The sequence below is a fragment of the Oncorhynchus kisutch genome, linkage group LG1 (genome assembly GCF_002021735.2).
Source record: "Oncorhynchus kisutch isolate 150728-3 linkage group LG1, Okis_V2, whole genome shotgun sequence".
NCBI lineage: Eukaryota > Metazoa > Chordata > Actinopteri > Salmoniformes > Salmonidae > Oncorhynchus > Oncorhynchus kisutch.
The window spans coordinates 3,802,377-3,823,915 of NC_034174.2; the positions used below are offsets into that span (position 1 = coordinate 3,802,377).

The 21,539-nt window shown below is 42.5% G+C and overlaps 2 protein-coding genes across 7 annotated transcripts in view; both read left to right on the plus strand.

The window, feature by feature from the left end:
• LOC109884283 (homeodomain-interacting protein kinase 1-like) overlaps positions 1–5,277 on the plus strand; it is a 36,436-nt gene extending 31,159 nt beyond the window's left edge. For 4 of the 6 annotated variants that reach the window (XR_004203801.1, XM_020476269.2, XM_020476270.2 and 1 more), the window contains one exon: positions 529–2,665. Coding sequence is in view for 4 of the 6 variants with exons in the window: in XM_020476269.2 (XP_020331858.2) it covers positions 529–990 (462 nt within the window). In the remaining 2 variants the exon portion in view is untranslated. Of the gene's footprint in view, positions 1–528; positions 2,666–3,988 lie in introns of those variants that run through there. The other 2 variants (XR_004203578.1, XM_031794485.1) reach the window with 2 other exon arrangements.
• A 334-nt stretch (positions 5,278–5,611) lies between these two features.
• The window catches only part of LOC109884230 (inositol hexakisphosphate kinase 1), an 87,465-nt gene continuing 71,537 nt past the window's right edge, over positions 5,612–21,539 (plus strand). The window contains exon 1 of the mRNA XM_031795327.1: positions 5,612–6,363. The gene's annotated coding sequence lies outside the window, so the exon portion shown is untranslated. The remainder of the gene's footprint in view (positions 6,364–21,539) is intronic.

A 21,539-nucleotide genomic window follows, 5' to 3' on the forward strand; every position in this document is an offset into this window, starting at 1 on the left:
TAGCAGTTAGCGGTGTAGCAGTTAGCGGTGTAGCAGTTAGCGGTGTAGCAGTTAGCGATGTAGCAGTTAGCGGTGTAGCAGTTAGCGGTGTAGCAGTTAGCGGTGTAGCAGTTAGCAGTGTAGCAGTTAGCGGTGATGCTAATGTCCACCTTCTTCTGCTGGAGATGGAAAAGCAAAGTAGGTTATGCTTACCTGGTAGAATGATATCATGATTATTTCCATCATTCCAGTGGGTATTTGTTTAGCAAACTCTGCAAACACATGAGCGCTACAGAAATACTACTAACCAAGGTCTCTGACTGGTGCACAGTGGAATTATAGGGTAACTACACCCCAAAATCGACACATCTATTATCCCCAGACCTCAAAAGTGTGGATGTGGGATGAGGGATGTTCTAGAGGGTGCAACCTTCAGAGAAGTATAGATAGAAATGTTCAGTACAATATTATTGTCTATTTGTGTCTTGTTGCTTGATGTATGAAATTTTGTAATGGACAATAACATTTTCTATTATGTTGTTTGTACAGCCTGTGGTCTCGTCCTCTTCGTCCCAGGACTGTTCTCACGGCAACCTGCGTCGCCAGGCAACCTACCCCCCAGACCCCACCTCCCACTACACCTTCCAGGAAGTGCCCTCTCTAAGCTCTGCCCCAAGTCTATACACTTTCCCTGCATCCGCTGCTCTAGCCTCTGCCTCCCAGCTCCTGGTGCGTGGCCACCCCTCCACCTATGCCCCACCCACCGTCCCTTGCGGTACCTCGGGATTGGTCCGGAGGGATGCAGGAACCGGGAAGGAGTCTTCTGTGGGGGTGGTGATGGGGCTTCCCGCAGTTTATCAGCACCAGTTTACTACTGGATCCCTTAGTGTCACGCCACGTGCTGAGACCTACAGCGCATACCAGCTCAGCCCTCGACGCCTGGGACCCCTACTTATGATGAGAGATGATACTGGATGTAGAGAGGGGGTGGGCAAGGGGTGGGAGCGATGACGAGTAGGGCTATGGCCCTCTCATACCGACGTATTTGCACACACACTGAAGGGGCAATGAGTCCCACGGCTTCACCATGGTGATGGATCTGGGTGAGGTAGGGATGGAGACAGGAAGTGGGAACAAATTAACATTTGCACTACTGCATTTGGTTTACTGTTAAGCAGTGGTGCCTATCAAACTGGTTTAACTTTCCCACCTGTTTTAGTACATTTTGTTTGTTTAAACACGGGATATTTAGAGGTATTATTATTTAATATTGTACTGTTATTTAGAGGTATTATTATTTAATATTGTACTGTTATTTATTTTTTCCCCAGCAGAAAAAAAAAGAAGTGTACTTGTTTTATTTTATCCCTGTTTTGATTGGATACAGAATGAGTTATTGTGGTGATAGACCAGGTATATTATTATGTGTTAATGAACAAAAGGCTGTTAATTCATGTTGTAAAAGGGTATTAGTCTCGTTCTCTAGTGGTGTCGTCAGTCAGCTGAAACATACAGAATAATGCAGATGGAAAACATTGGTTTCTATACCGTATGTATAACGTGTATGGCTCTGGCCTCTGTATTCCACGTGGCAGAAATGTATGGTGTGTAACAGATATTCTGGTCTGTGTGCATTCTGTAACGTTAGTCTCCTGAATAGGCCCTCGCTGTTGTTTCCTTACATTAGGAGATCCTAGAAAGGCCCTGGCTCGAGAGATGCTAGCAAACCTAAAGAAGACCTAAAGGTGGTCATTGTCTGTAGCACGGCACGCTAGAGAGATGCTAGCTATTAGCTAACCTAAAGGTGGTCATTGTCTGTAGCACGGCACGCTAGAGAGATGCTAGCTATTAGCTAACCTAAAGGTGGTCATTGTCTGTAGCACGGCACGCTAGAGAGATGCTAGCTAACCTAAACAAGTTCTAAAGGTGAACCTAGTATCTTTTAGCATGGCAGACTTTCTCAAGATGTTAGCTATTCGCTAACCCAGGTATGGACAACTGGCGGTCGTGCGGCCCGCTGCCTCCCTTTCGGTAGACCTGAGGACCAGTTTCACCAACAAACAAAAAGGAACTCAGTTACTGTTGAGTTAAGATAGTACCTTTACTTCCCTGTTTTCTTTATTGTGAGTTTGTTTAAATTATGTTTTGTCGTTAATGTGAGCTGTTGGGGGGGGGAGAGAGAGATTGTTGTTCAACTTAACTCATGAGTCTGCTGTACATGTATGTAGTCTATTCTGTCACAGCCTGGTAAAGACACTATAATCTTCACATCACCAGAGCTGGGTTAAAACACTTTGAAATTTTTCAAATACTTTTAAAGGGTTGCACTTGTATGACTTTTTCTATTGGTTCCGTTGCAACAGGCCCAGTCAATTAAGCACAGTTTTAAAGTATTTAAGCATAGCTCACTGAGAGTTTTTTAATATTTTTCTGACTGTGATTACAGAATGTATTTATGAGGCTGAAAGAAGTCAGCCAGAAACTACTTTAGAAACTCAATTAATTGAAGTGACAACAACTTGAAAACAAGACTTTTATGGGAAACGATTTGGTTAATTTGGTTCTCCTCTGTTTTAAAGTGCACAATGAAATTTACTAATCAAGTTATTGGTGAGGAAAATGTCAACCCAAATCAATCCACAACAACCCAACCGCTGTTTTCAAATAAATGAACCATACGTCCTCATGTCTTGACTCTTTATTCTAAAGAATTAGAACCAATCACAGATAATGTTGAATGTCCGCTGTTTTCAACCCACTGCTACTTTTACCCTTATTCATCTTAAAACTCTATAAAGTCTGTAATTCGAAAAACAACAAATGTCCAAAAAATAACAACAAAATGCCACTTGATGTTATCAAATTCAATGCAGACCCTGTTGGGCTGTGGAGTCTGGCCGTTGGGCTGTGGAGTCTGGCCGTTGGGCTGTGGAGTCTGGCCGTTGGGCTGTGGAGTCTGGCCGTTGGGCTGTGGAGTCTGACCGTTGGGCTGTGGAGTCTGACCGTTGGGCTGTGGAGTCTGACCGTTGGGCTGTGGAGTCTGGCCGTTGGGCTGTGGAGTCTGGCCGTTGGGCTGTGGAGTCTGGCCGTTGGGCTGTGGAGTCTGGCCGTTGGGCTGTGGTCTGGCCGTTGGGCATGCACAGAGCCATCCCATTGGACACAGAGCCATCCCATTGGGCACAGAGCCATCCCATTGGGCACAGAGCCATCCCATTGGGCACAGAGCCATCCCATTGGGCACAGAGCCATCCCATTGGGCACAGAGCCATCCCATTGGGCACAGAGCCATCCCATTGGACACAGTGCCATCCCATTGGACACAGAGCCATCCCACTGGTCACAGAGCCATCCCATTGGGCAAGGTTCTAAGGTTGTAAAGTAACAAAATGTGGAAAAAGTCAAGGGGTCTGAATACTTTCTAAATGCACTTTTCCAGTGCCCGCGCCAATTCGTTGATATATATGTTGAAGAGGGTGGCGGATCAATCTGGATCCCTGTCTCACTCCACGGCCCTGTGGAAAGAAATGTGTTTTTTTGGCCAATTTTATCCGCACACTTGTTGTTTGTTTATTATTACAAACTTTGTTTGTGTACATGGATTTTATAATGTTGTATGTTTTTCCCCCAACACCACTTTCCATCAATTTGTATAGCAGACTGTCACATTCTGACCATAGTTCTTTTGTGTTTTCCTTGTTTTAGTGTTGGTCAGGACGTGAGCTGGGTGGGCATTCTGTTGTATGTCTAGTTTGTCTATTTCTATGTTTGGCCTGATATGGTTCTCAACCAGAGGCAGGTGTTAGTCATTGTCTCGGATTGGGAACCATATTTAGGTAGCCAGTTTTGTGTTGGGATTTGTGGGTGGTTGTTTCCTGTCTTTGTGTTTTCTGCACCAGTTAGGACTGTTTCGGTTTTCACGTTTATTGTTTTGTATTCTGTTCATGGTGAGTTACCTTATTAAAATAAGAACTCTAACCACGCTGCGTTTTGGTCCGCCTCTCCTTCCCAGGAAGAAAGCCGTTACAGAACCACCTACCACAACAGGACCAAGCGGCGTGGTGACAGGCAGCGGCAGCAGGAGAGGCAGCGATGTCAGGATAATTGGACTTGGGAGCAGAATCTGGACTATACGACTTGGGAAGAGATAGACAGGTGGGCGGTCGACTCAGGGAGAGTGCCGGAGCCCGCCTGGGATTCACTAGAGCAGTGCGAGGAGGGTTATAGGAGAATGGAGTTGGAGAAACGAGCACGGCGGCGTGGTAGGAAGCCCATAGATAAATAGAGGACGTTGTTGGTAAACCATATGTCTTGAACGACGCCCCTCAAACACCAAAGAGCCAATGTTACCTCACTGTATCCCAGACCGACCCTGGCAGGTTGTGGCAACCGATCTGTTCACCTGGAACCTGGAACAACGAGGACTACATCGTAACAGTGGACTACTACAGCAGATATTTCGAACTCAACAAAGCTTTAATATCTGACAATGGGCCCTGTTACAAATCAAATGAGATTGAATCCTTCACAAAAGCATGGGAGTTTACACATGTCACCACAAACAAGAACTGTTGACTGACAGAAGCATGCTCAGCATCATATCGCACAAGGTCAGGAAGAGAGGTCAAGCCCAGAGATGTCCTAGACCTTTGAAATGTCAAAGGGTGTAGGCGGATCGCTGCCCTAAAAGAGTTCCAGACTGTAAGCTTGTTATTGTTAATTGTTTACTCCATGTGTAACTCTTTGTTGTATGCTCACACTGCTATGCTTTATCTTGGCCAGGTCGCAGTTGCAAATGAGAACTTGTTCTCAACTAGCCTACCTGGTTAAATAAAGGTGAAATAAAAAATAAATAAAAAATTGAAAGTTCACTTGAAATGCTTTGCTATTGTATTCGTTTGAAATGTTAAGATGTTATTTCTACAGTGAACGCTGAGTTGCTGAGAATCCCTTGTTTGAAAAGTAACAGTATGTTGGATCATTGTTTCAGAGTCTATGTTGATTCAGTTGGTGTAGTATGCAATTTAAATGGTTCCTTACCTTGAGTTCAAACTACAGAGCATGTTTTCAAAAGAAACCCTTAGAATATGTAAACATTTATTTTGTTTTAAAAGAAGGGGGGTGTAATATTCATGTGTAAACATACTGAATTGTAATTGGATGCATTTTACCGCCATATCATACTGTGCTATGATTGGTTAAGACCACCCAAATGGTTAGGTCATGGGCAGTTTGATCCTGGTTGGTGATACGTGAAAATGACAGTTAAAGCTAGCTAATAAAGAGCCACGTTAAGAAATATCCTTTAGTACTGCATTTTCTTATTTTTTACAAAGTGTGCAAAGCAAGACAACAGCATCATTGGACTGATTTTATTGTCATTGCAGGCAATCTCAACGCTGTGTGTTACAGGGAAGACCTCCTCCCTCATGTGGTACCCTTCCTGTAGGCTCATCCTGACATGAACCTGACCAGTCACTTTAATTTTATTTTAAATCGTGTGTGTGTATTCTTTAGAATAAAAAATAAAATAAAATGTATTTATTTTTTATGGAGCGGATTTATTTAGACGTTTATTTAGAAACTAATGATTCATAAAAAGGCAACCGGAAGTTGCGAACTTCACCACCCAGCGCTGTCGCTAGGTGACAACAGCGCTACATCAGGAAATTATACGACTCGCAGTGTCCAAACATTTTTATTATTTTTAAACAATTTATTGGGTTACAAACTGATTCATAATTGTATAGAATTAGCTACTGGTTGCCAATTTTTATTCAAGCTACATAAAACATTGTGTAGATAGCTAGTCGTAGCTTAGTAATGTTATGAGGGTGAATGGTCGATGTTACGGCCTGACATTATTGGGTTGAGTCGTGGTTTCAGACGAGAGGGACACACACATATATATAGTTGTCTAAATTGAAGGACCCAAATTAGGTAGCTATTGTGCTAACTTAACAATGCCAGAAGCGAACTGGCTACCAACTAGCTAGCCAAGCGAACGTACAGTAAATTACCTAGTTAATGTACTCCGATATTTAGCTACGCTAACTGTTAGCTAGCTAAGGGTTAACCAGAGTACCGTTAGATAACTAATGTTAGCTAGCTAACAGTTAGCTGGATACTTGGTCTCAGGTTGCAAGTACATTTCTATTGAGCTACATTAACGTGAGTTACCCAGATCTAGGTAACGTTAGTTATAGTTAGTTTGCTAGTCTAGTTAAACTGCAGTCACACAGGCTACACGTTAGCTGCTAGGTACATTAAAAAATATATATTTTCGGGAACGACAACTTCATTCAGGGGGTCTGTCATTGTTTGCCTTTCTATCTGGGATTTCATCGATTTGCTTCCATCTGTTAAACTGAGGATTCACAAAACCTGGTAAGTAAACAACGTTTGCTAACGTTGGTTTAATGTGTAACTAACTTAGCTGTGAAGCTTGCATTGTCAAACGTTTGTTTGCTAGCTATCTGGCTGAGATAATCTGAAATATATTGGTTTATTAACATACATATTTTGGTAACAAGGCTAGCTAGCTATGTGACTAACGTTGTTTATCTAGCTAACGTCAGATGATCCACGAACAATGGTATCAGCTAACTACTTTACAATATAAATATATTTGCAATGTCTGTGATAGCTAGCTAATGTTAGCTAACGTTATATAACAATCACGGTTCATGTTTACAATTAAGCTAACTGTAGACGGCAGTAACGTTAAATAGCTGCTCTTGTCATGTCCAGTATCTGTTCTCTAGTATCATCAGTGTTATACAGTGGCCCGTCATACTCTGCCCTTGAAATGACTGGCAAGTCAGGTGGACCTCTGCCTGAACATGGATTCATATGTTCCGTTGTTACCTTACTTGCTCCTCTTATATTTTTAATGAGAAAGACAATAGCAGCATCAGTGTCATTAGGAACTCTTGTAAACTGGCAGGGCAGGCTGACTGACAGTCATCCAGAGAATTCCCATCCCCTCTCTGCCCATGTCAACACCTCCAGGCTTCAACCCTCTAGCCCTCCCCAGCCCTCTCTCAACATCACCACAGACCTAGGGTTGTTGCCTGCCTCCCCGCTGGGCCGTGCCTCATCAATTAGCATTCGTGTCACCTGTCGAATGTGTCTTTTTCCATGCCGAGCCACTTTCCAAATACAAAAAAATAAAAATGGTATTGGTCACATACACAAGGTTAGCAGATGTTATTGCGAGTGTAGCGAAATGCTTCTAGTTCCGACTGTGCAGCAGTACCCCCCTTCTGGGTGACCTCCCTTGTGTACTGAAGCTGACAGTGGTATAGAAATGGTGGTGTAGCCTAGTGGTTAGGGGCGGCAGGTAACCTAGTTGGGCCAGTAACAGCAAAAGGTTGCTGGATTGAATCCCAGAGCTGACAAGGTAAAAATCTGTCGTGCTGCCCCTGAACAAGGCAGTTAACTCACTGTTCTCCGGTAGGCCGCCATTGTAAGTAAGAATTTGTTCCTAACTGACTTGCCTAGTGAAATATAAGGTAAATAGTAACTAAAGGCTGCCTCTCCATGCCGTTTGGTCCTAGGCTTTGGGATAGTTAAAAGGCCTGAGGGACCTACTGGGTACATAACTTAAAGGCATGTCTGATATGTATTGGAGTGAACAATCATGGATTGATTTAAAAACCAATAGAATAATCCTAAAATGAATTCCAAATGACACAAGCACCCAGTGTAGAAACCTTTAAACAGGGTTTAATGTGTGCTCTCCGTCTGGTCTTTGTAGGTACCCATGTGTGTTTTGCAGTTGACTAATGGCTTTATTGGGTAGACCAGGTGTGAGAGCATTACAGTAGTCAAGCCTGTTTGTAATAAAAGCATGGATGAGTCTCTCTCTGTATCAGCCTGATAGAGAAATGATGGAACAATACTGTATCCATTTTAAACCATTTCAGTTGAAACATGCAATGATTCCCTTCATTTATTAGGATATCTGTGGTAGTTGTGAACACATGCCTGCTGTACTAGTGAGATTAAGATTAATTAGCCACTTTATTGGACATTTGCACACAAGGCCCAACCTGAATTTTGACTTCCTCCCAGGATTTGAACTGGCAACCCTTCAGTTGCTGTCTCTCCTCTCTAACTGCTAGGCATAAATATGAATTAGACAGAAAGTGTGTGATGAAACTCTATTGTAGTTGCTCTAACTGTCGATGGGAAGACACACGCAGAGGCTTGGATATAAAGTCACAAGCAGGTTGTGGGGAAGATTACAGGATTGTGGATAATTGCTTAGAGCTCATTGCACAAATCAGAAGCTGCTTTCTCTCATCCGGTCTCCCGACTCTGCATATCCTGGAATGGTTTACCACGAGTCAACACACACGACCGATGTAGGCACATCATGGATCCCTCCCTAATGGCACCCTATTCCAGATGTAGTGCACTATTTTCGACCAGGGCCCATAAGGAAGAGGGTGCCTCTAATAACTGTAACTTCCTCCTTGTCTTCCCACATGACTGCTGTTGTTTTGTCAGTGCACAGTAACATCATGGACACTTCCCAAATGGCACCCTATGTCCTATGTAGTGCACTTCTTTTGACCAGAGCTCCATTTGGGACGGAGTCGTTCAAGACCGACTGACTGGTCAAGCAGAAGCAGTGTCTGAGCCATGTTGTTTTTATATGGGCTGGAAAACCACCCTGATAGCTGAAGAGATGCTGTTGGTGCTTTTCAATCAATCTCACACACACACACACAGAGCTATGGTGGTTAAGGTCAGGGCCTGTCAGTTATCTGATTTATCAGTTCTGGTTGGCTGTTTCTGTGGCTGTTTATCAGGGCTGGCCGCAGGGCCTAAATTAACTTTATGGGACACCAGCCACTCAGATTTTTTTTACCAGCCAAAATAACATTCCCCCCCCCGCTAACATTACACCAACAAAACACAAAAAATGGACGAGCATGCTTTGTAGTATTTTTAAAACATAGGTGTATAACTAGTAAGAAGTAATGTGCTGTATCGTTTAATTTAATTAAAACATTTTGTGACCTGAGTCTTTTAACAAAAATATCACAGATAAGACCATTTTGAAGGGCAGGAGGTTACCATGGTGCGGCAGGGTAGCCTAGTGGTTAGAGAGTTAGACTAGTAACCGAAAGGTTGCAAGTTCAAATCCCAGAGCTGACAAGGTACAAATCTGTCGTTCTGCCCCTGAACAGGCAGTTAACCCACTGTTCCTAGGCCGTCATTGAAAATAAGAATTTAGTTCTTAACTGACTTGTCTCGTTAAATAAAGGTAAAATAAATGGTAATGCAACTCAAGTCATGTTTGTGTCTGTGAGATTGAGCGTCTGACTAGATGTTTTTTTTGTTTGTCGCACCATTCTTGGTAAACCCTAGACACTGTTTGTAAAAAGACCAGGAAGCCGGACGTTTCTGAGATACGGTAACCAACGATCATACCATGCTCGGTCACTCGTTTTGCCCATTCTAACGTTCAATGGAACAGTAACTGAATGTCTCGATGCCTGTCTGCCTGCTTTATTTAGCAAGCCATGGCCACGTGACTCGCTGTCTGTAGGAGCCATCCATTATTGTGAACGGGGTGGTGTCACCAATCATCTGCCATATAAACAATGCTAACCATAAGTTACTATATCTAATTAGCATGCTAACTAGCCTGACCGCTATCGTTACATCCGAAATGTGTTTGCAACAATAACAGCTGAGTTTCATCTTAGTGACTGTCTTTAACAACTTATGACATGTTGTTTGGACTGTTATGTTCATGTCATTGTCACGAATCAACTGCGATACACTAATATGTCATTCAAATGTAGATGCTAACTAGCTATTCTAACTAATACAGAGTTACTGTATCTAGTTAGCATGCTATGTCCCAAATAGTGTTTGTAGCAATAATAGCAGAGTTTTTAAAAATTTATTTTATTTCACCTTTATTTAACCAGGTAGGCAAGTTGAGAACAAGTTCTCATTTACAATTGCGACCTGGCCAAGATAAAGTTTAATCTTAGCGACTTAGTCCAAACAAAATGTAGGCCTGTTAGAAGAACACATTTATTATGAAATCTACAGACAAATCATTACTGAATCTTAGTTTGGACATTGAGAGACTTGTCCCAAAGCCACTCCTGTGTCGTCCTGTTTGGAAGATCAACCTTTGCCCCAGTCTGAGGTCCTTAGAGCTCTGGAGCAGGTTTTCATCAAGGATCTCTCTGTACTTTGCTCCGTTCATCTTTCTCTTAATCCTGACTAATCAGGTTTCCTCCCGACGTGACGCTTGGCATTCAGGCCAAAGATTTTAATCATGGTTTCCTCAGACCAGAGAATCTTGTTTCTCATTGTCTGAGAGTCCTAGGTGCCTTTTGGCAAACTCCAAGTGGGTTGTCATGTGCCTTGTTACTGAGGAATTGGGGGTATAGTCGAAATGCATTGTTGCAACTTGGGGTCTGGCTTCCTATGCAGCCTGCGTGACTTAGGAGAGGTGCTGCTCAGCTTGCTTGCAGCAGGGGATGGGCAGGGACCAGGGTATAAAAGCATTGCCACTTAGGATGATAGATAACCTACGGCAGAGTTCCCTATCTGGTAGTGCCTGTCTTCACTGCGGCAAATCCATGTAAAGAAGCTAGCCAAGATAACCCGCTAATTTAGGCTGTTTTTCTACACTCCTTGTCCATGTCTACAACAACTCCATTAAACAACAGCCTACCAGATGGCTGCTCATTGTAGCCGTCTCCTTCTCATTGTAACTAACTTAATTCCCGTAATTGTAATTCTATTTTGATGTACGGTGCCTTCAGAAATTAATCACATCCCTTGACTTTTTAGCAGTGAGGGAGAGTGGGTATGCAGTCCCTGATGAGTCTTCTGTTGTTAGATTAGATGTTACATTGGAGCAGCATGCCGAGCGAGCAAAGTTGATGCATTTGTATAATTTCATGAAACAGAGGACCAGTCTGGGTAGGCTTTTACAAGTTTACTGTCACCCAGCCTCTGAGTGCCAGAGACGACACATACAGCACAGCTTCGTGACTGTCATGCTTGCAGATTTACAGCAAATACCAATTCTACCAGCACTACTTTTTTTTCTTGTGTGATTTATTCATTTATTTATTTATTTGCACAGATTTGATATCATTTCACAAACTGTTGCGGGCTGTTTTAAATGAATCCAGGGTCGCTAATTATTGGTTTGAGAAACAACGTTGTTCATTCACGTTACCTAGCTGACAACCTGCTAACTTGACAATCGGTCTAGGCTAATTTGATTGGCCCAGGAAGAAAGGAAAATAGTCTGCTTCTCATGAGATGTGTTTCAAAAGTAGGATTCATATAGGTGTGATTCATATAGGCCTTAATGGAAGATTTAACTATATCAAAGGTAGGATTCATATGGGTGTGATTCATATGGGTGTGATTCATATAGGCCATAATGGAAGATTGAACTATATCAATGGTGTGATTCATATGGGTGTGATTCATATGGGTGTGATTCATATGGGTGTGATTCATATGGGTGTGATTCATATGGGTGTGATTCATATAGGCCATAATGGAAGATTGAACTATATCAATGGTAGGATTCATATAGGTGTGATTCATATGGGTGTGATTCATATGTGTGTGATTCATATAGGCCTTAATGGAAGACTAAATTATACTGAACAAAAATATAAATGCAACAATTTCAATGATTTTACAAAGTTACAGTTCATATAAGAAAATCAGACAATTGAAATAAATAAATTAGGCCCTAATCTATGGATTTCACATGACTGCAGGGGCTCAGACATGGGTGAGCCTGGGAGGGCATGGGCCCAGTCAGTCAGAATACTCCTCAGTTTCATCAGCTCTCTGGGTGGCTGGTCTCAGACGATTCCGCAGGTGAAGATGCCAGATGTGGAGGTCCTGGGTTGGCATGGTTACATGTGGTCAGTGGTTGTGAGGCCAGTTGGACATATTGCCAAATTCTCTAAAACACCATTGGTGGCGGCTTATGGTAGAGAAATGAACATTAAATTATCTGGCAACAGCTCTGGTGGACATTACTGCAGTCAGCATGCCATTTGCACGCTTTCTCAACTTGAGACATCTGTTGCATTGTTGTGTGACAAAACTGCACATTTCAGTGGCCTTTTATTGCCCCCCCCAGCACAAGGTGCACCTGTGTAATGATCATGCTGTTTAATCAGCTTCTTGATATGCCACAACCGTCAGATGGATGGAGTATCTTTAGAACTGAGAAAGGCTGACGAACAGGTATGTTAACAAATTTGTGCATTTGAACATTTGAAGTGTTTGTGCGTAAGGAACATTTATGGGATGTTTTATTTCACCTCAAGAAACAATGTTGCATTAGATTTTATATATATATATATATATATATACTATACAAAATTATATTTCTGGTGCTCCTTCAATTCAGTTTTGTACCTACCGTTTTTAAAGTTGGGAGCAGTGTGTGCTTGTGGGAGAGAGTGATGTGTGTGTTTTGAGGGAGGGAGAGTGTGTGCCTCTGTTTACTGAAGAGTTAAGGTTTTACACTGTTTTCACCTTACTGCCACAATGACTTGCAGATCATCATGCTTGTACAGTACATTCCTGTCCTCCCATTCCTCCATCTAAATGACAGGTATGAGCAAATATGAGCAAATCAGACATTCTGTGGACTATTATAATATACAGTGTGAAGTTAATTCAATATGTGTTGTGTTCAGTAATGGTGTGAATATCAGTGACCAGTGTGAAGTTGTTTTACCTTGTCAGCTCGGGGATTTGATCTAGCAACCTTTCGGTTACTGGCCCAATGCTCTAACCACTAGGCTACCTGCCGCCTGTTTGAATCGTCAAACAATTGTGCCCATCCCTAGTCAGTGTGAATGGCGTTAGCCTGGATTCACACTTTGTCCCCTAATTCCTAGATGGCCGTCAGTTATGATTAGCTCAATGCGTCCAGTCGGAGTGGCAGCAGATCAGTCAGGTGATAATTGTGGAGTATGGTAGTGACACAGAAGTCTAATATCCCCCCAGCCCTGTCCCTGGGTCTGTCCCTGGGTCTGTCCCTGGGTCTGTCCCTGGGTCTGTCCACGGGTCTGTGTCTGTCCACAGGTCTGGGTCTGTCCACAGGTCTGGGTCTGTCCCTGGGTTTGTCCACAGGTCTGTCCACGGGTCAGTCCACGGGTCAGTCCACGGGTCTGTCCACGGGTCTGCGTCTGTCCCTGGGTCTGTCCACAGGTCTGTGTCTGGGTCTGTCCATGGCCCTGGGTCTGTCCCTGGGTCTGTCCCTGGGTCTGTCCATGGGTCTGTCCATGGCCCTGGGTCTGTCCATGGGTCTGTCCATGGCCCTGGGTCTGTCCACGGGTCTGTGTCTGTCCACGGGTCTGTGTCTGTCCCTGGGTCTGTCCACGGGTCTGTCCACGGGTCTGGGTCTGTCCACGGGTCTGTCCACGGGTCTGTCCACGGGTCTGTCCACGGGTCTGTCCACGGGTCTGTCCACGGGTCTGCGTCTGTCCCTGGGTCTGTCCACAGGTCTGTGTCTGGGTCTGTACATGGGTCTGTCCATGGGTCTGTCCATGGGTCTGGGTCTGTCCATGGGTCTGTCCATGGGTCTGGGTCTGTCCATGGGTCTGTCCATGGCCCTGGGTCTGTGTCTGGGTCTGTCCCTGGGTCTATCCATGGGTCTGTCCATGGCCCTGGGTCTGTCCATGGGTCTGTCCATGGCCCTGGGTCTGTCCATGGGTCTGTCCCTGGGTCTGTCCCTGGGTCTGTCCCTGGGTCTGTCCCTGGGTCTGTCCCTGGGTCTGTCCATGGGTCTGTCCATGGGTCTGTCCATGGGTCTGTCCATGGGTCTGGCCTGGCTGCAAACAGGACTGTCGCCACACTGAAGAGGCTTAGAGGGTTCACGTCTCTTGAAATCTCTCTCGAATACTATAGTAATTAGGACAATAATATCTGCAAAAACGCGTTCAGACCCCAGTCCTTCCTAACTACAGGTTATTGACAGGTTATTGACAGGTTATTGACAGGTTATTGAATGTGCTCATTTAACTATTTCTCCAGCAGGGTTTCTCAGAGAAAGACTCCACTTCTATGTCAAAGATAATAAAACTAAAACAATACTACAATCTGCAAAAACCCTCCATCAATTACTGTAGTAGTACTACATTATTTATACTATAGTTAACTGTAAATACTACAGTGAATACTGCATTATTTATACTCTAGTTAACTGTAAATACTACAGTGAATACTGCATTATTTATACTCTAGTTAACTGTAAATACTACAGTGAATACTGCATTATTTATACTCTAGTTAACTGTAAATACTACAGTGAATACTGCATTATTTATACTCTAGTTAACTGTAAATACTACAGTGAATACTGCATTATTTATACTCTAGTTAACTGTAAATACTACAGTGAATACTGCATTATTTATACTCTAGTTAACTGTAAATACTACAGTGAATACTGCATTATTTATACTCTAGTTAACTGTAAATACTACAGTATGTTAACTGTAAGTTCTACAGTATTGACTGTGGTGTTTTTGCTCACTTTAGTCCACAAAAACACGGGTGAATACTAAAGTATTTATACCATAGTATACTATACATTTATTTTTATGTGGGTTGGATTGGGGAATTTACTGGAGGTAGACTGAAACTGGCTGTACAGGAAAGAATGCAGTTTGTTATGTCACAGAAATACAAGGCTTTAATCCCTCCCCCTTTTTGAACGCTGAGCATTGGATGGTCTGTTGAACTGAGTGCCACTTAATGTTCTATAGGACCAAGAGTATGGACTACCACAGCACGGCATGGCTAGCTCTGTACTGACAGAGGAGTGGTGAACAAGGGGTGTTAACTGCTGGATGCGACTGTACTTCTCTGGTCATAAGAGCTGGGACTTGTCAGACGAGGATGCCACAATGATCAGGTTAAGAGACTGTTTTATTTTATATGTACAGATGTAGGATCTTAATTGGACCTATATTGTCAAAGCAACATTTTTAATGTTTAGTCCATGAAGTTGCTTGATCAATGGTTAGGCTATTAGCTGGCTAAAAGTGGACTTTGTGAAAAGTGCAATCCTGTGTGTGTTTTCAGTGAATGTACCGTGGGAAAATTCTCACCAAAACGTTTGATGTTGATTTGAGTAATTTAGCAGATGCTCTTATCCAGATCATCTTACAGGAGCAATTCGGTTTAAGTGCCTTGTTCAAAGGCACATCGATAGTCGGCTCTGGGATTCTCAAACCAGTGACCTTTCGGTTACTGGTCCAATTGCTCTTAACAGCTAGGCTGATCAAATGAAGATCCTACATCTGTAGCTACTTCAGTCGTGTCTTTTCGTTTCTGGTCTAGATAGTGTTAATGCTTAATTGAACAGCGGGAGTGGTGTGAATTTTTGCTTCTCTAAAAATAGCTTTGGGATGTTTGGGATGGACTCTGAGGTCGTAGATTGACTTGGCTACTCTTAATTGTAGGCTAGGGTATATTTCATATCCATTGCACCGACCGGAAAGCAGGTCTTTTTCTAATATAGTCGGGCAAAGCAGTGTCAGATCATCATGGTTATTATGGACAATTATTGTGCGATATTAGAGTCATCAACAGTCTATGAAGAAACAATGAAGTGAATGTGTTCTGGGCAGATGTTCTTTCAGTAACCTGCTATTTCTATATGGGGTTGTTCCATTTCATTTCAATCCCTTTTTGACCACACCCATTTTTGATTTGAACAAAACTTTCCATACACATTTGCCAAGTGGTCAAAGTGACATTTTGGACCTGAATGCCAACATTTTCAGGAGATAAGAGGTGCTCAAAGTTGACCCATTTTTGCATACCCCACCATAACATGAGACATCCATGTCTTCATCACTGGAAAATATAAACGGTTGAGTTTGATATCATTTAAAGAGATTCTCCGGTACTTTTTGTATACTTTTTAGCCAGCAGTTCTGAAAGCAGCGCTCACGAGCCAAAAGGGGTCCCTGAAAAGTGGGTACTCTGTCATGTGTGCAGAGACCGCATGTGCAGCACTCTGTTGTGTTTGCCTCTTGCTAGCTGTCACTCAAAGGGCGAGGGGATGAAGCGCATTGGCTGGAACTTGGATTGATAAGGGGTTGGCCCAAGTGTGAGGAAAATGTAGGGAAAATGGCACCTCACAGCTTCCAGTAAACGGTCGCTTTTAAACTAGGGATTTCGTGGCTAATTGAGGTAAATTGTATTTCAGCTCATAGATTATGCATGTATAAACTACACAATGACAAATCCAGCCCAAAGCGGGAGGTAAAAAAAAAAATACTAGTCGTGTGATATATATATATATACACCAACATTGCCGTTTAAAAAAAATATATATATCAAATATTTATGCCGTTTAAAATATTATATATATATATATCAGTCAAAAGTTTGGACACACCTACTCATTCAAGAGTTTTTCATTTTTTTAAAACCAATTTTCTACATTGTAGAATAATAGTGAAGACATCAAATGATGAAATAACACATGTAATCATGTAGTAAGCAACAAATAAATTACAAATCAAAAAAGATTCTTCAAAGTAGCCACCCTGTTCCTTGATGACAGCTTTGCACGAGCTTGGCCTTCTCTCAACCAGCTTGATGAGGTAGTCACCTGGAATGCATTTCAATGAATAGGTGTGCCTTGTTAATAGTTAGTTTGTTGGATTCCTTTCCTTCATGTGTTCGAGCCAATCAGTTGTGTTGTGACAAGGTAAGAGTGGTATACAGAAGATAGCCCTATTTGGTTGATTAACGTTTCCATCCTCGGAAATTGCAGCCCAAATAAATGCTTCAGAGTTCAAGTAACACACACACATTTCAACATCAACTGTTCAGAGGAGACTGCGTTCTGAGGGCAAAAGGGGGTGCAACTACATTTTGGGAAAGTGTTCCTAAAGTTTTGTACACTCAGTGTACATACACCATTTAAATCATCTACAAGCACACAGAGAGCAATCGGCTCCGGCAGATTCAGCTCAGACCTCCAACTGCAGCAGATTTGAATTTAGAAGGGAAAATGGAAAAAAAAATATATAATTGTGCATTGAACCGAATCTCATCGATTTGTTCCTCTAATGAAACCGAATCACACCGAATTGTTTCAAACTCAATGTATTGTTCCTGTATCGTACCAGAGACCATGTATCTTAGATGCGTATCCAATCGCCTTGGTAGAGAATGATGCACATCTCTAACGTCTATGATTGGTTCAGGTATGGTCCCGTCATCTATGATTGGTTCAGGTATTGTCCCATCGTCTGTGATTGGTTCAGGTATGAACCCGTCGTCTGTGATTGGTTCAGGTATGAACCCGTCGTCTGTGATTGGTTCAGGTATGAACCCGTCGTCTGTGATTGGTTCAGGTATGAACCCGTCGTCTGTGATTGGTTCAGGTATGAACCCGTCGTCTATGATTGGTTCAGGTATTGTCCCGTCGTCTGTGATTGGTTCAGGTATGGTCCCGTCGTCTCTGATTGGTTCAGGTATGGTCCCGTCGTCTCTGATTGGTTCAGGTATGGTCCCGTCGTCTCTGATTGGTTCAGGTATGGTCCTGTCGTCTCTGATTGGTTCAGGTATGGTCCGGTCGTCTGTGATTGGTTCAGGTCTGGTCTGGACCAACCAGATGTGGTCTTGTTTGGTGGCTGAGCTCATTAAAATAATCGCCAGTCTGTAGAATAATACCCAATATGCAACAGGAGCATATTAAATATTTCTACCTTTCTTGTACCTATTTAGGACACATCACCATGAAGAGAATGACATTCATATCCATCATTATGTATTTCTGTATAGTACAGATCACGGAAGCAATGATGTAATTCTGATTGTTACCGGGTGTTAATCCACTTAATTTACTGTAGTTAAATAATCAAAAAGAGAGAGATTTTTTATTCAAGGTGTCATGTCATAGTTGACATCCCTTTTTTAATAAAAAAAATAAATACATCTTAATTTAGAGCAGATATTTAACTGAGTTTTTGGAAAAATGTCACAAAATAATGTTTTGTTACCAAACTTTGTATCTGCAAAGTTCTTCCATGTGTTTTTGTAAAATGTTTAGTGTAAATTGTTAGTCTTTGTTCGTCGAGAAATATAATGTTTTTTTTTGTTTGGGATACATTTTAAGTCACCGTGGAATTTCCCTCGACAACTGTGTATGGGTGACTCGAGTCTTGGTGATTGACAGAATATTAGTTGAGTCAATTGGCAATGGGTGTGTAACTTTTCCCAGTACTTTAGTGCACTATTTTGGACCAGGGCCAACACCAGGGAATAGTTTGCCGTTTGAACGTCAAGTAGAGACATACTGCACCCGCTGCATCCAAGGAGATGGTCGTTTTCAACATCATCCTGGCAATTTTAGTTTTACTTAAAGCTAGATGTATGCTTATGACACACTTCCTGATATAATACCTTTGGTACCACTAGTTATTAGCCAGCTTGGCAAAGTAGGTTTTAAACTCTTTCAACTCTGAACTGTCGGAGCACGCTGCCATAGAGAGACCTTAATGCTTTCCTCCCAACGCAGCCATCTGTTGATCACCAAAGAATGTGCCTGTAGCCTTTTCCCATCTAGATACATCTAACGGCCACTCAAAGCAATTGAGCTATATTTGAGATTGCCATTCATTTCCACCCATGCCTATTTGCACACTGCATCTCATATTGACCTGTTCGTCAATATCTCTCTCAGGGAGAAAGTGATTTTAGCCTAGCTGCCTAGATGTCAGCCATGGTGGCCAATGACCAGTGAGCAGCATATGGAAAGGCTGTGAACTTTTGAGGTAGAATCAGTCACTGTGTCGTAGGCTGCACTATATCCTTTATGATCGTTTGTCGGTTGGTAGAATGGTGCTTGCAACACTTGGACAGTGGGTGCGATTCCCAGAAATACCTGTACGTTAAATGTATGCATTCATGACTGTAAATTGCTATGAATAAAAGTGTCCGGAAAATGGCATACAGTGCCTTGCGAAAGTATTCGGCCCCCTTGAACTTTGCGACCTTTTGCCACATTTCAGGCTTCAAACATAAAGATATAAAACTGTATTTTTTTGTGAAGAATCAACAACAAATGGGACACAATCATGAAGTGGAACGACATTTATTGGATATTTCAAACCTTTTTAACATTTCAAAAACGGAAAAATTGGGCGTGCAAAATTATTCAGCCCCCTTAAGTTAATACTTTGTAGCGCCACCTTTTGCTGCGATTACAGCTGTAAGTCGCTTGGGGTATGTCTCTATCAGTTTTGCACATCGAGAGACCGAAATTTTTTCCCATTCCTCCTTGCAAAACAGCTCGAGCTCAGTGAGGTTGGATGGAGAGCATTTGTGAACAGCAGTTTTCAGTTCTTTCCACAGATTCTCGATTGGATTCAGGTCTGGACTTTGACTTGGCCATTCTAACACCTGGATATGTTTATTTTTGAACCATTCCATTGTAGATTTTGCTTTATGTTTTGGATCATTGTCTTGTTGGAAGACATATCTCCGTCCCAGTCTCAGGTCTTTTGCAGACTCCATCAGGTTTTCTTCCAGAATGGTCCTGTATTTGGCTCCATCCATCTTCCCATCAATTTTAACCATCTTCCCTGTCCCTGCTGAAGAAAAGCAGGCCCAAACCATGATGCTGCCACCACCATGTTTGACAGTGGGGATGGTGTGTTCAGGGTGATGAGCTGTGTTGCTTTTACGCCAAACATAACGTTTTGCATTGTTGCCAAAAAGTTCAATTTTGGTTTCATCTGACCAGAGCACCTTCTTCCACATGTTTGGTGTGTCTCCCAGGTGGCTTGTGGCAAACTTTAAACGACACTTTTTATGGATATCTTTAAGAAATGGCTTTCTTCTTGCCACTCGTCCATAAAGGCCAGATTTGTGGAATATACGACTGATTGTTGTCCTATGGACAGAGTCTCCCACCTCAGCTGTAGATCTCTGCAGTTCATCCAGAGTGATCATGGGCCTCTTGGCTGCATCTCTGATCAGTCTTCTCCTTGTGAAAGTTTAGAGGGACGGCCAGGTCTTGGTAGATTTGCAGTGGTCTGATACTCCTTCCATTTCAATATTATCGCTTGCACAGTGCTCCTTGGGATGTTTAAAGCTTGGGAATTAATTTTGTATCCAAATCCGGCTTTAAACTTCTTCACAACAGTATCTCGGACCTGCCTGGTGTGTTCCTTGTTCTTCATGATGCTCTCTGCGCTTTTAACGGACCTCTGAGACTATCACAGTGCAGGTGCATTTATACGGAGACTTGATTACACACAGGTGGATTGTATTTATCATCAATAGTCATTTAAGTCAACATTGGATCATTCAGAGATCCTCACTGAACTTCTGGAGAGAGTTTGCTGCACTGAAAGTAAAGGGGCTGAATAATTTTGCACGCCCAATTTTTCAGTTTTTGATTTGTTAAAAAAGTTTGAAATATCCAATAAATGTCGTTCCACTTCATGATTGTGTCCCACTTGTTGTTGATTCTTCACAAAAAAATACAGTTTTATATCTTTATGTTTGAAGCATGAAATGTGGCAAAAGGTCGCCAAGTTCAAGGGGGCCGAATACTTTCGCAAGGCACTGTATGTTAGATGTGTCTATGGTTAGAATACTGAAGCATTTGGAGTAAAATCCCAGAAACCTGGCATGTTTCTGGGTGGTACAACTTTAATTTGGAGACTCGCGTTCTGTTCCTGGAAGTCATTGGTTGTTCTACGGATCAACTGTGGTCCTTGGCGCGGCCTGGTGTGGACATCCTGGCCTGCTCTGCTCTCTCTAGTAGGCTGATAGAAATAGCTGCTAATCTGGACCAGGATGTTACTGCAGTACATAGAGTTGGATAGAGAGCGCACCTGGAACAAAGCCCGTTTTAGAATGAGCAGTGCCATTTTTGAAGGCTTTCACCATTTTGAAGTCGTCAGCTCGGTGGGATTATTTACAAACTGCCAATATACTCAGAAGAAGAACCCAAAAATAAGAAATGTACTACTTTTAAGATAGTTTAATGGCTCTTTCAAAGAAAGAGTTGTCATCTTTCCATATCTATGTTCCAGTCTAATGTCGTGGATCCTCAGCCTTCCTGTCCCGTTGATGATGTAAGTGCTTAGTTAGAGCTCCACAAATCTCATTTGCGAATGCGTAGCAGCCACAACCCACATCCTGGATCCAACCGCATCGGTTGGAAAATCTTAAAATGCACAGCAAGCAGAGATTACAGCTGATTGTGTGAACGAATGAAGCCTTCGGTCTCCCATTTCTTTTCATGTTGTTGTAGGTGTTGGTTTGGCTCTAGCAATGCATAACAAACCCCTCCTGACTTAAATTGACACACATCAGATCTGTTAATATGAACACATAAGAGTCTAATCCCTGTCTAAGGTTGGGTAGGGAGGGGTTTCTACTAAACTATATTGAATTGTTTTAAGAAGGCCGTACCAAGGATGTGTTAATGTTACGTCACTGAGTCAGTACCGGCAGATCTGTTAATGTTACGTCACTGAGTCAGTACCGGCAGATCT